Here is a 15689-nt window from a genome sequence, read left to right on the forward strand (position 1 = left end):
ATAAAACATTCCTAACTCTTTAAGGTAGAATAATCAAATGTAGATACAAAAAAGTAACAAACACATAAACCACCTGTCTAAATCCACATATTAACAATATCCTATTTATTTATTTGTAATATTTATCCAGTTCTGAAAGATAGAGAGAAACAGAGCATGAGTGGGGGAGGAGCAGAAAGAAAGGGAGACACAAAAGCCGAAGGAGGTTCTAGGCTCTGAGCTGTCAGCACAGAGCCCGATGCGGGGCTCGAACCCATGAATCGTGAGATCATGGCCTGAGACAAAGTTGGCCACTTAATCAACTGAGCCACCCAGGTGCCCCAATACCAAATAATTTATAAAGAGCTTTATAAAGTAGTTTCACACCTTCCAAAAGAGAAGAAACCCACGAATTAATAAACTAGTCTATTTAAAAGAGAATCAAAATTCATTAAAAAGCATCCCTGCATATTATGATCCCGATGCTTAAAATCATCTTACCTTGGCAAGGACATCTTCTTGTTCAGTTTTAACCCCAAATCTTGGGATGCTTGAATTTGTCAAACTGGAGCTGTGCATCAACTTCTTGACCCCGCTGATCTGAGACATTGGCCTTTTCTTTTTCTCCTTTTCCTTCTGAGTTGGAGAAGGAATTTCCACTTCATGTTGCTTATCTTAAGAAATTTAGAAAATGTTCTATATTTACTATGAATTCTAAGTGAGCTGTTACTTTTTAATCATAACATCCATAACTCGACAGATTTAATTAATCATTCTATGTTCCAGAAAATGTTGCTAAGAAACACTTCTTTTAAGGTGCTGAGTATTTACAATTTGATGTGGACTTACTATTTTTGATACCCTTAAACACCTTAAATTGAGCTAATACATCTCACAGCAAAATCATTAGCATCAAATGCAGACTATTTACTACTTGGATATAATGTCAGAGTAAATTTTTTTACAAGAGTTACGATAGCAAAGTTGGATAAAGTAAAACATGTTGGTTATTTCAACTGTTTATCAACTCCGTCCCTATTTGAAATTCACTTAGTGGCTTAGAAATTGCTCTTGCCCATTAAGGATTCTAGTTTTAATACCTACTTTGTACAGGAAGGAACTTCATACAGAATATCATAAAAACAACACTGGATGAACCTAATGGCTTACTGAAATGGGTGATAAGCAACGATACACACAATATATTTGAATGACTTAGATTGTTTCTGTTATTTTGCATTTTCTGTTCTTTAGTGGGATAATCGTTATGCCATAACAAGAGGAGCACAGAGAACCTCCAATATCATGTGATACATAACTGTCAGATTCAATTGTTATTTTCAAATAAAAGACAGTAAGTAGATGCCTCAGTATATTCATGCACTGTTTCAAGGCAGTGAGCTCCTCAAACTCATCCTTGCACATATAGCATGTGTTCAATAAATATCTGTTTAGTGAAAGTGCTAATTAGATGTTACAGCAGTTTTGTTTTGAAAGTACATGCAAATCAAGGATATGTTCATATTACTGAGTTTCACCAACTGAATTTTCTTTCTGTGGATGTGGGGTGGGGTGATATACAACAAATTCTCAACTATTATTATCAGTAAGCTTTTCTTTAGCAGTTATATTGTATCTAGAGCTTGGTGTTCATTAGACTGTAATTCATTGGTGGCAAGAACCATGTCTCATTTCTCATTACCAATGCCCAACAATATCTGGCAGTTAACACGAATTTGTTGAATGCATGCATAGATTTCTCTATAAAATGCAGTTTACATTTTAGTGCTTTGGAAAAACGGACAATATATAACTTGAATCCAGAGAATCCCTGAAGTTCTGAATAAAACTAAAAATAAAAAAAAAATGTATTCTGTCACCTTAGATTTCAAAGCTTAGAGGCTTAGATAGTCAAGTTACTAATTGGATGAATGAAAACAAATGGAATTCCTAGCATTTGTGTGGTTTCCAAAATGAGTTAGTGCCCCCAATCCACCTCCAAAAGCAAACAACTCAAAAGAAAACTTTGAAATTGCATTTAAATTGTTATTCTCACCTAAGAATGTGTTTGATATATACTCTGACACTTGATTTCCAGACCGACTCATTTCAGAGAGATGGGTGAGCTCCCGATTAAGCATCCTTTTAAACTGAAAAACAAAAAAATAATGTGAAATAGCAGAAAAGGAAAAATGTGAGGTAACATAAGCATACTTGTAAGATATAGTAAACATGCCCAAAGAATTTTTAAATTTAGACAGTTTAGATCAGTGCCCTCCAAGAGAACTTGCTATAATGTTGGAAAGTTCTAGAATCTGAGATGTCCCTTACAGTAGCTACTAATCGTATGCGTCTATGAAGTACTTGCAATGTGGCTAGTAAAAATGAGGCCCTGAGTTTTGAACTTTATTTCATTTTAAATTATTTTAAATTTAAATAGCCACACATAGCTAGTGGCTACCATACTGAACAACACAGATTGACGGACTTCAAGGACATTAGTTAAGTGGAAAAAAAAATTAAGGTGTATTTTTGGAGAAGGAAAACCCCCTTATTTATAAACACACATATGTGCTGCCACACAACAAAAGATGATTTATCAATTAATTTGTCATTTGCGGAAGTGAGTATATACACTTTGCTGGAGGTTGATATGTCATCTTTTACCCCAGAGCAAAAGTGAATGGGTTTAAAGGAGTCTTTCAGAATTATGGAGAAGTAAAATATCTGAATAGATAAGTATATGGTTTTTCCTTTTAAAGAGTTTCCAAGTAGAAGGTATAAGATTTTTTTGTTTCTCAGCATCCATGGGATTTCCCAATCCATTTTTCTCAAGTTACTTAAATACGAAACAGGTTCATTGTCAATACTCAACTTCATTTCTTCACAATGTATTTTATTGATGCCATGGTGCCTATTTTTCCTAAGAAACACTGGAATTAACTATCAACAATCACATGGAATTACCCATTTCCAAAATTCTCAAAGACGTTATGCTTTCCCATCCATCAGCTGTTTCTTAATGTGTTTTCCTTTGATTCCCAAAATAGCCCAAAGGGCCTTAAATTTAAATATGCCTTAATATTTCTCTTAACATACAGAAACAATAAGTTTTTCTATTACATGGGTTATTATTACTTGATCAAAAAAAGTCAAACACATTTTCTCTAATATTTAGTAGCCTTTAAAATTTGAATTTTAGCATAATTCTCATTTAAATCTAGGAAAAAAGAGAGTAGTGAATTTACCATTTAGTAATGTTAGAAATGTAATTTTCATTTTTAAAAAATTTAAATATATATTTTTATTATTTATTTATTTTTGAGAGAGAGACATAAAGTCTGAACAGGGTAAGGGCAGAGAGAAAGACAAAGAATTTGAAGCAGTCTCCAGGCTTGGAGCTGTCAGCACAGAGCCTGACGCGGGGCTCGAACCCACAAACCGCGAGATCATGACCTGAGCTGAAGTTGGATGTCCAACCAACTGAGCTACCCAGGTGCCCCTGAAATGTAATTTCTAACTCTGGGTATTTAGCCTATTAAAATTTAAGAAAAAACATGCTTCTCTGGATAATTCATACCAAGGTATCCTAACTCAAGATAATTTGGCAAATCACTTCCAAAGTCCATCTTACTGAATAGGAATTTATCACAAAAGATCAATAAAAATATTTCAATAGACTGTTGGATATTAGAAATATATATTAGCATTCCCCTGTAGCCAAAATTGAAGAACTGACCATACCAATATAAATTTTTCTGGTAATTTATAGGTCTAAGGAGGTTATTCTCAGACTCAGAAACATAAAGATCAGTTTTTTGTTCATATATTTTCTTTATTAACTTGTCTGTAATTATAAAATGCACACATGACATAGAAAATCTAGAAAGCCATATAGAAAAAAATTAGAAATTATGTATCTTCCTATTGCTCAGATAACTATAACTTATATTTCCATCGATGTCTTTTTTCTCACACTTATATGTATGTATTTTAAATTGGCAACATGCAGTATACAAAACAGGCTACTGCTTGGTTTCACTCAGCATTAATCCCTCTGATCTGCTGGGAAAAACCAGGGGCCTCCGAAGAACATTTAGGAAAACACTTACGATAGTGTTCAAAACATTTTCCGTCCATCTTTCATGAAGTTATATTTTCCTGAGTTAAGTTATAAGCTATTAACTAATTAAATGAGTTACTAGAAAGTGTCTTGGTTTTTTGCCAGGCACATAGGAGATGCTCCTCAATGAGTTCTTTCTATCTCCCCAGCTCACTGGGGCTTTTAATAGAGATAGTTGATTTTTATCACTCCAGGACAGATGGAAGATAGGACTACATTTATGCCCACAAAATACACATATAAATATCTAGCTCATCTACCCATTCCCAAAAGTAACTGGGGATATTATTCACATAGGAGATGATCATCATGCTTCAAAAATAGAACAATAATTTAATATGCAAAGCCCAAAGGCAAGTAAATCCTTGCTTAACTAATGAAATTTACTCTTAGAAAAATCTGCTCTTTAGGCAAAACAAGGTCAAAAGAGAGTCTGTGAAACATTTAAAACATATATTGAATGAAATATCTCTTGGACCTGAACTTGTCCGTGCTATGAGCTGAAAGTTGCCAGTAAGAACTGCCTGCATGGCAATGTCTGTTTTAAAGAGGGCGGAGGGGTTGGCTAGGAGAGGCTATCAGCTACCCTAAGCAGCTGCTGTCCATCTGCCCTCCAAGCATTTCTCTCCATGTAACTAAAAAATGATGCATGCTTGAGAGTGGGGGAGGGTACAACTGGAAAAGTTAGACAGGGACCCAGTTTTTCCATAAAACTACCTTCTAACTTGCAAGCCACCTGGTATAAGGAATATGTTGCCATAAGCCCTGCAGAAAATGTACATGGTACCTGCAGATATGCTACACAAATTACTGGATCCTCTGGAATAATACAAATAATGAACTTTAATTTTTCTGGCAGTTCACTTATATAATTTCTCAAAATAGCCAGTCACCACAGGTAAGTGAGGCAAAAAAATGCCAGAGAAGGGAAATCTATTCTACAGATGGATAAATTACAGGATGCATATCCACCGATTATATCTGCATCATATACATATATTCCAAGACTACTCTCATGGTTTTGTTCCAAACCCAGAAATGTGGGTGGAGAAACATTGCAGCGCATACCTATATCCCTACCAAGGCTCGTCAGGTGCTCTTAGGAAGGCAACATTTCCTCTTAACATGATTACAAGAGACAACATTTTAAACAATTCTCTTTTGTTGGGGAAAGAGAGGGACGCAAAACCTGAGAGACTATTGAATATTGAAACCGAACTGAGGGTTGAAAGGGGAGGGGGAATGGGGGAAAGAGGTGGTGGTAATGGAGGAGGGCACTTGTGGGGAAGAGCACTGTGTGCTATATGGAAACCAATTTGACAATAAACTATTTTGAAAAAAAATAAACAATTCTCTTTCTTCCCAAGGGAAAGGATGTGGGATATTAAAGACAGTTTTCAAAGAGTCATTAAGTTATAAGAGCATTTTCTAAATTAAAATTGCTCCCCCTCCTTTATTTTTTGCTGTTGATATAAAACTGCCAGGGAAGCTAAATTAATAAACACAGAAATTACCATCATTGCTTTCTCAACTGGTAGTTGATCTTACAATATGGTTTTGGAGTGTGTAGCTGGCTGTACTAAAGAACAGTACACTGAATGATTCAACAATCATTTTGAAACATAAGTGGAATTTCTCTCACTTTAAGATAACTACATACTATTTATTAGAAAAACTATAAAAATTGTCATGAGGGAAAAATGATTAGAAAAGGCAATAAAATGTGTTTTTCCTGGAACATTGTTACAGTTCTCAATTTACAGATTTAGAAGAGATAAAAGACAGAACTGATTTTACAAAAGAAAATAAAACTGGCTAGAAAATGCAAAACAATTTAATTGAGCATTTAGATATTTTAGAAAGTGACCTCGACATATTTTATGTTAATGAGTTCTTCTGATTGTTTTTGGTCTAAATAGTATGAAATAATATATGGAATTACTATTCCAACAGTGAAAAAAAAATGAAAACTTAAGTGAATGCTTTCAAATCCTTTGTTCTCATTATGCATCAGAATGTCTGTGTGCAGCATGTAAAGCACAAAGGAAGCTGAAATGCAGTTAAAATATTCTGTATTTTGCTTTTAAACTCGTTTTCCAATTTATGTTCTACATTTAAGACTGTTGAGGAAGCAAAATTAAATAAAACAAAATTAAAGTATTCTTAAATACAATCCCTATATTTCTGTATTCATGCCAATGTATTGGGTGCATTTTATATTCTCCTAGTATATAATTAAGAAGGCGGTAAAGGTCAAACATTAAGAAAATGCCTTCCCTGCCCCATCCCCCACCCTGACCAATATTGTTCTAAAAATCATTTGAATATGCTGCACTGTGAAACACTCTAAGTTTGGTATATATCAGCATTAAAAGCTAAAATAAACACTACATTGGCTTTATAAAAAGAAATCCCTCAAAATTCCTAAGAATAAATATACTTGTCCTTAGCTGTTTTTAGCAGTATACTATTAAACAAGGCTGACCAGCAAAAATTTTCCTCAAAAAGATAAACACTACAATTATTTATTTAGATTCTGGACGTTTTGTTCAAAATCATAATACAAATATGAAGCCCTTCAAAAACATATCAAATATAAGCTATAGAAAAGCTAAGATATGAGTTGTAGGGAGATTATAGGATTTTTCTTTATTACTTTCTTTACTTCTCTGTACTAAAAATTTTTTAAGCCAAAATTGGCTAACAAAGTTAAAATAATGAAAATCTGTACATTTCAAAAACAATTAAAATATATCTGGGCCATCCATAGATTTTTAGAGGAATTGGGGAATTGTGACTCCTTGTGTAACTAAAAATGAAGTAAGTTTTCTTAGAATGCAAGTAAATCTCACAGCGAGACAATTCTCTAAAAAGAAACAAAGACAATGAAAAAATTTCAATCTGAGACTCCTTAAAGAGAAAAAGGATTCTTAAAAATTATGTATTGTGATTGGCTCAAATACTTAAGAATAGATTTTAAGCTCTGAAGGGATGCTTCATGTAGGACTGAAAAAGGTTTCTCTACCTCCTGCTTCTATGACAGAGATAGGATCGCCAGGCAAGAATTATCATGAGGCATGCAAGAGGTCTGCCAAACGGGAATACATCTTGGTAAATTCAGTGTATTACTTCATTCCCTGATATTAACAAAAGTTATATGAACTTACATATTTCTTCCAGTTTTACAAGTAGATAAACCAGTTTTCGTTTTAATAGTATATTATTTAAAACAGTTAATAAATTTCAATTTTTAGTGTCACCTAGAGCTTTTATATCTGAAGATAAAAACAAAAAACAACAACCACTCATTGGGTTAAAGTAGTATAGATTTTTAGAATTGGAATTTTAGATTTTATGAATTGGAACCCATACGCCAGTTTAAGTAATTTGGCCCAATAATTTATTTCCATTGATTTTGTATGATTACCTTGATATTTAAAAGCATAATTCAAATCTTTATAACATGACAAACTGAAGAACCACTGCACACTGAAAAGCTATTTTAACCTGCAAACTACAGCTAATAAATGTTAAACAATTTCTCCTTATCTTGAGCACTAAAAACACATTTTTCTTCTGTAATTAACATCTAAGAGAAAATAATAAATGACTGTTAAAGCTTAATGCCACCGTAATTTATTAAAACTATCAGTTATGTAATCAAAGCAATTAGGAGCTAAATAAATCTTACCTTTATGTAGCCCCAAGACACTGACAGTAAATAGTTTGCTTCAGGCATTTTGGATTGCTTATATAAAGAGACAATTAGTTCTAAAATCTGTGTATCTTCAAAAACCTCGATACTTTAACAATAGCTGCAAGCCACAGGGAGTGCAGGTTTTTGAAGATTTTTGGTAATTAAGTATACATAAGAAAGCCTTGCATTAGATCCCATCCGGCCGTCTTCCTAAGGAACACATGCCATTTGTAAAACTCCAGAATGGAACAGAATTCTACAACTAGGCTGAATAAAGAAAATTCATGTGATAAAGAAATATCTAAAGATCTAAGGGTCTGCATCTTTTTCTCCCTGAGCTCCAGGGCTTAATGAATAATGTATGTCAAGATGCTTAGCTGCAAGAAAGACTAGTTCTGTCAAAAGCTACCAAATAAGGAACTGCAGGGAAGCCAGGAAGAGTGACAGGAAACACCTCCCATAAAAGCCCAACTACGCACCAATCACACTCCATCCCTGGGTCTATCGAAGCAGGTGGGGTGTGGACTCAGAGCAGGCTGCTTCCTGACTGGCTGGCAGGGGCACACCTCTGGGGAGGAGGTTTTCCTCCTCACCTCTCCTAAACGCCATTTAATAATGGTATCCCTACAGCTAAGACTGCCGGGTGAAAAGATGAATGGGGTTTCCCTCTCCCAGTGATGAATAACGACCATAAAACTTCTCAAAATCCACAGTTTATTCTTAAATAAAGATTGCCAATCCTTTCTGAGTCCTTTCTATGAATTATAATACTCTCTGATTTCTTCTCTTCCTTCAAAATAAAAGCTGCTCTGAAAGTGCCCATATACAGGCATTTTAACTGTCACCTCCTCTCAAATCCAAGACAAGTGGCTCCCCCTCCCCCATGACACAGATATAACCAAAGTTCTCCCTCCATCCAACATAAATGCATACTGTGATTACAAATACAATTAATGTCCATAATTCACAAGCGGGAATGATACATTTCCTCACCTGCGGGGCATGGCTGTTCTCAGTTCCTTTTGTTTCTATTTTTACATACATCTGAGCTCCACAACTTTAAAAATCTAAAAGTGGGGATGATTTATCATGAATGTGGGGTAGGGGTGGACCAAAAGCCAATGCACTGTGTATGACTAAGAAATGCTGAGTTTGGTGTACAGATTTCAAGATCTATATTTTGACCAAATAAGACCATTCTTATGATTGCTCACAAAGTTAAGAAAGGTATTAACAGTGGGTCATGCAGGACCCACATTGAACTCAAGTATAATCATGTCTTTTGCAAGGAGACTTAAATAATAAATCTAAATTTTTTCAAGAAAAACAATCTTTTCTATTTGATTTGGGGTAGTATTATTCTGCACCTTTATACTACAGAAGACTTGTGGATAAAAACATGAGGAAAGTGTAGCTTTTACTCTATTTAGCATAAAATTCTGTCCATTCTGCCTCATCTCCATCTCAATGCACTTAACTGCTTTGTGCTTCTGTGACTTGCTGATATTGTCACTTTGTAGTTTTCCTGAATTTGGTTTATCTGTTCTACTTGGTACATGAAACATCCAGCATTACTCTGCCTCTCTTGGTCCTTTGCTCCCCAAGTCTTCAGCTGCAGTTCACACCCATTGTGTTGACTCCCTATATTCCTCTTAATCTTTACAAAAGAAGAAAAAAATTAACCTCTCAAAATGCCACCAAGACTGCCTCTTGAAGAATACAAAGGTCCTCTTCTTCCCTAGTTTTTCATTCCCCTTAACTTCTCACATGTTCAATAATATATTCTCTCTACTCCTTCCATTCCCAAGGCCCTCACCTGCTTTGGTTTCCTACCCACTCCTCTGACCATGCCTTTTTGCTTTCTTCTATTCATCCTCTAGCTTAGGATATCCACAGACTCTGTCCTAGGCCACACTCTTCAGTAACTGCTGCTGACTTGAATTTTAGAACCGTATTTCCAAATGACTTGTAAGATTCCCTCCCCTGTTTAATGTCTTGCCACTCATCACAAACTTTTCCAGAATTGATGGATCCAGTTTTCTATTTTAGGTAGTTCCCATTGTAACTACTTTCATTTCAGTCAGTGGGTTGATATTTCTCCTAATATCACAGAGTGGAATCTTCATCTCTTTGCTACCATTCAAAAGGCATTTCATGTGAGTCGCCCACTATTGGGTGTTTAATATAAATCATCTAACTGGATCCTTGAATAACCCCAACGTGTTCCCCATCTATATCACATTCTCTCCATCAACTTTATTACCAGGCTTTATCTTTTATAAAATGCCTTTTTATTTAGTCTGTTCCTTCCCATACCCACTCCTCTCATCTAAATACACAGGCTTAACCCCTGAGACATAGGAAAAGCATTTTCCAGATCATATCCTTCAATCCTCTCATTTTCACATAAAATTAGACCTAGAGAGAGAAAATGATTTTCCAAGTTCACCCAGGTACTAAGTACACAGGCTTTGTATCAAATCCTTTAGGGCATAATCTTTGACAAACAATCTAGATCACTCTTAGTGTATCAGTTTCTTCATCTGTAACATTGGGTTGTTATGATAGTCACCAAAGATGCCTCCTAATGAGTCATCCTACCCTACGGTGAATCTGAGTTGGCTTCTATAACCAACAAGTAGTGTGTCACAAGAAGTCAAGAAGCCTTCACCTTGGTTGCTTTGAATGTGCTATTAGGATCAAATCCCTGAGCCACCCTGTTAGCAAGGCTGATTGCCGTGCTACGAGAAAGCCCATGCTAATGTTACGTAGAGGCTGAAGGGAGGTGGGGGCAGGGGGAGAGAGACAGGGAAAGCAGCAGAGCCTTTAGATGACTCTAGCCCTAGCTGCCATCTGACTACAACACATGAGGGATTCGAAGTGAGAATGTTTAAGTAAGTCTAGTTAGCCCATAAAATAACCCCCCCCGGCAAACTGATATATGAAGCCCTAAGTTGGAAGTGATTTATAACAATAAATAACCAGAAAAATTATTATGAGGACTAAATGAGATTATATATGCAAAGAACTTAAAACATCTGATACCCAGTGACAAATAGATATTAGATGGTGAGAATGATGAGGATGATGAAAACAATGATGGGAATTATAACTATCCTATTATGGTGACTAGTTTGTTTAAACTCCCAGGTCTACTGTGTGTGTGCGTGTCTGTGCACATGTGTGTGTATGTGTGTGTGTCTAATACATCAGGTTTTCTTTTAACTGTATCACATCATTATTTGTCTCAAGCCCAAAACTGTAAGTCCCTATAAGTGCTTTTTAGCTCCTCTTTTTTGGCTTTTCTTCCTCCCATGCCATTCTCACCTCTACTGCGAGGCCAATTTTCCTCAAATCCAGCCTCAACTGCTGCTCCTCAGCTACTGCCTAACAATGTGGCATCACCTGCCCCATCACATCCGTGTGAGCCCCTGACTGACAACCTCTGACCCTAATCCCCGACTCCAAGCCCGCCTCCAAATGCTCTTTATACCCTTGCTTTGGTCCTGAAAGGCTAGTATTCTGCTCAGCTCTATGATTTTGCAGACAGTCCCATGTCTATTTCTACTTGCGTTGAATTCATTGCCTAGAACCCTCTTTCTCTTCCTCTACCTCCTTTAAGCTTTTTTCAGAAAAAGATTTAAATCTTGCAAAGTACATCACAAGGCCAAATACCTCAGCCCTTCTCCAAACACTATTCTGCACTTGCTTCTTATTTAACAAATACTTTATTAAGCTCCTACTGTATGTGAGGCACTCTCCTGAATAATGAGGACACAGCAGTGAACGAATCAAAGGTTTTTTACTTGGCGCTTATGTTCAGCAACTAAGCAAATATATACTACATCATGTGGTGGTAAGTACAATAGAGGAAAAAGAGGATAGGAGGCAATGTCAGTTCCTATATTATAAAATGATCAGGGATAGCTTTTCGTTAAACATTTTTTAAATGTTTTTAATTACTAAAATTTTTAAAATGTTATTTTTACTTATTTTTGAGAGAGAGAGAAAGACACAGCTTGAGCAGGGGAGGGTCAGAGAGAGAGAGAGAGAGAGAGAGAGGGAGACACAGAATCTGAAGACAGGCTCCCGGCTCTGAGCTGTCAGCACAGAGCCTGATGCGGGGCTCAAATCCATGAACTGCGAGATCATGACCTGATCCGAAGCTGGATGCTCAACAGACTGAGCCACCCAGGCACCCCTATTTATTTATTTTTTGAGAGAGAGTCAAAGCATGAGTAGGGGAAGGGCGGAGAAAGAGGGAGACAGAATTTGAAGCAGGCTCGTCTTGAGCTGGGAACACAGAGCCTGCTGGGGGCTCGAAGTGAGATTATGACCTGAACTGAAGTCACAGGCTTAATGGACTGAGGTACCCAGGTGCCTCTAACCTTTAATTTTAAGGTTTATTTATTTATTTTAAACATTTTATTAATTTTTGTGAGACACAGAAAGAGAGAGAGAGAGAGAGAGACAGAGCATGAGCAAAGGAGAGGCAGAGAGAGAAGAAGACACAGAATCTGAAACAGGCTCCAGGCTCTGAGCTATCAGTCTAGAGACCAATGCAGGGCTCAAACCCATGAACTGTGAGATGATGACCTGAGCCGAAGTCGAATGCTTAACAAACTGAGCCACCCAGGTGCCCCTAAGGTTTATTTTTGAGAGAGAGGGAGCGTGTGCATAAGCAGGGGAGGGGCAGACGATGTGAAACAGGGATTTCCTGGAAATAGCTTTGTTTTTAACAGGACTAACACCTGTTAGTAAAAATAAAATATTTTATTCTCTAATCAATCTATACTGACTTTATATTTCTACTTAAGATCAAAGTTCTGGGAATTGTTATTAATCAAGAAGCAAATCTATGTAAAGTGGACTGCCATATATCCAATAGAGTTGAGCCTCACATAGGCAAATTTAGCTGTTAAATGCCCCCTGAAGAATTCTGAGGCAAGATGAATCTTCAAATATTAAATACAATAACTACTGCATACCACTGTCTCTAAAAATCACTCAGTGATCTTTTGCTTTCACTAAAAAAAATAGTTTGAGAGGCAGGCAATAATCTAGAACTCAACTATAATCTACGCTTTAAATAACAGAATTTTAAATCTATCCTAACATTATAAAAACAATACTTTAATGAATGCTAACATTACAAAAACAACTTTAACTCAAGTAAATCCAGAAAATTGGTTTGTGTTTACTGCCCTCTAGTGATAATGGATCCAAATATGATTTAAGGAACAGCTCTCTTTCTAAGAGTCATCACATTTCAGATAATAAAAACATACCTTACAAATATTATAGCAGCTTGAGATTAAGAAGAACTACAGGTTGATTTTAAAAATGGAATCATTATCTGAAAAAGCTAAGAATCATTTTCCAATTAGTCTAATTTGAGAATTTTCACCAAAGTTTTATTTAAAATAAGAAACACCTCTAACATTTACTGAAAAAGGAAAATCCAATGCAAGAAACTGTAATTTTGTAGGGGTGCCTGGGTGACTCAGTCAGCTGAGTGTCTGACTCTTGATTTCAGCTCAGGTCATAATCCCAGTGTTTTGGGATCCAGCCCCATGCTGGGCTCCATTCTGAGTGTGGAGCCTTCTTATGATTCTTTCTCTTTCACTCTGCCCCTGTGCCCCATTCCCATTCTCTCTCTCTCTAAAGTAAAATAATAATGATGATGATAATAATAAAAATTTACAAAAAGGGAAACTGCAGTTTTGTTGAGAAGTACCCTGAGGGTGAAATAATATCAAACTTATCTGATGATAGCTGTTATTTGAATTTTGCTTCCACATGGTCTCTCTGGCATAGAATTCTGTAATTCTTGATTCAGTGTGAATCATATACGCCAGATACAAATTTTTGTATGTTCATAACTACTGAGCAAATTTAGTTGAAATCACTACCATTACCACTACCACTATTATTACCACATCTACAAACGACTTTTGTTTCAATGAAGAATAATTAAGGCAATGAATGGATGCACACACCTCACATAAATGAAACTTCCACAAAAGTCATTTTGTATGGATATAGACTTTCTACTTAAAGGGAAAATTAAGACCCCCAATTGACATAAACTCTCTTAAGTTAACACCAATTTTCCATGCTTATTATGGCTATCATAATCACCACAAAATACTTACTAATATTTCCTCTGCACTTCATGGTGTGCTTTGTAAAAATAATTTAAATAGAGAATACTTGTCTCCTAAGGCAATACTAAAAAAAGCAAAAAGGTAGATTTCTGGAAATACATATTTATTTATTTTATCCACATTTATTGTGGATTTTAAAGTAATTATAAGTCAGAAAAGTTAGGCTCTGTATTCTTTTCAACAAAGAGCATTTAAACAAATTGACATCCATTCACAAAAAAGGGAACTTTCCCCTTTACTTTGCACCATATTAGTATATATCCACTCAAAATGGATCTTTGAAATACATGTAAAATTTGAAACTATAAAACTTCTAGAAGAAAAAACAGTGAAAATGTTTGTGGTCCTAGGTTAGGCAAATATTTCCTGGAACACAAAAGAATATGAAACATAAAAGACAAAAATGATAAACCAGACTTCATCAAAACTTCTCTTTGCCACAGACTGAGAAGAATATATGTATAAAATACGTATCTGATAAAGATTTACATATGGAATTTGTAAAAGTCCTTACAACTTAAAAAGATCAATAAGCACATGAAAAGATGTGTGACATCATTAGTCCTTAAGAAACAAAAATTAAAATCAAAATGTAATGCTACTACATACTTACTAGAATAGCTAAAATGAAAAAAAAACTAGCAATACAAAATGATGGCCAGTATGCAGACCAAATGGAACCCTCATATGCTGTTGGTAGGATTGCAAAATGGGATAATGACTTGGGAAAATATTTTGGCACTTTCTTACAAAGTTAACAATTCTATTCATTACATGTTCCAGCAGTCCCACTCCTATTTACCCAAGAGAAATGAAAACATATGTCTGTACAAAAGCCTTTATGTAAATGTTTATAGCAATTCTATTTATAACAGCTAAAACCTGCAAATAGCCTAGATGTCAATCAACTGGTGAATGACTAGGCAAATTGTGGTATATCCATAAAACAAAAAACAAGAAAGCAAAAAAAAAAAAAGAAAGAAATTACTAATACATGCATAGTGTTATTAGTGGATGAATCTCAAAAGCATTATGCAAAGTGAAAGAAGCCATTAACAAAAGGCTCTGTATAACTATGCTTTTATTCACATGACATTCACTGGTTGCCAGGGATGGGTAGTAGAGGGAGGAGAATGAGTACAAAAGGAACATGAGAACTCTTTTTGGGTGATGAAAATATTCTGCATAGATTACGGTGGTAGTTATCCAACTGCATACATTTGTCAAGATGCTCTCAACTAGATCCAAAAATGAACCTCTTACCTATGTAAATTACGCCTCAAAAATGTTAGGTAATGTTACCAATTATCTTAATTCCAAATTTGCTTAACTTTGCCTAACGAAAATGAAAAACAAAAATCCCAAGCCTAGTTACATACGATAAAATAACACCTTTACTTTAAGAGCTTCACCATTATATCCCAGACAAACAGGCCTGTCTTTGTCTAAAGTCTATGTTAACTTTGAATAATGTGAAATATAGTAAATTCCTAGTTATACTAAGCATTTATGTGATATAATAAAAGTTGAAATATTTTCATAAGTACTAATATTTTAGATCTTAATTCTTTGGAATAAAACCTTTCCTAAAATACATTAGATATTTTCATGCTTTCTTAAACAAACCAAACTGATCCTAATTTAATGATTTAACGGTGATCCTGGGCCACCTTTTTTCACTCATCAATAAATAGTCAACAGATATTTATTGTATGTTCACTCT

At 35.3% G+C, this 15689-nt stretch overlaps 1 protein-coding gene across 4 annotated transcripts in view; it reads right to left on the bottom strand.

Annotated features, from left to right (window-relative positions):
• Positions 1 to 15689, bottom strand: part of PDE4D (phosphodiesterase 4D) — a 340478-nt gene that overhangs the window by 16884 nt on the left and 307905 nt on the right. For all 4 annotated transcript variants that reach the window (XM_029942277.1, XM_029942278.1, XM_029942276.1 and 1 more), the window contains 2 exons: positions 2036 to 2129; positions 481 to 653 (listed from right to left, as the gene is read on the bottom strand). In XM_029942277.1, the coding sequence (XP_029798137.1) occupies positions 481 to 653; positions 2036 to 2129 (267 nt within the window). The remainder of the gene's footprint in view (positions 1 to 480; positions 654 to 2035; positions 2130 to 15689) is intronic.

This window comes from Suricata suricatta, chromosome 6 (genome assembly GCF_006229205.1).
Source record: "Suricata suricatta isolate VVHF042 chromosome 6, meerkat_22Aug2017_6uvM2_HiC, whole genome shotgun sequence".
Taxonomy (NCBI): Eukaryota; Metazoa; Chordata; class Mammalia; order Carnivora; family Herpestidae; genus Suricata; species Suricata suricatta.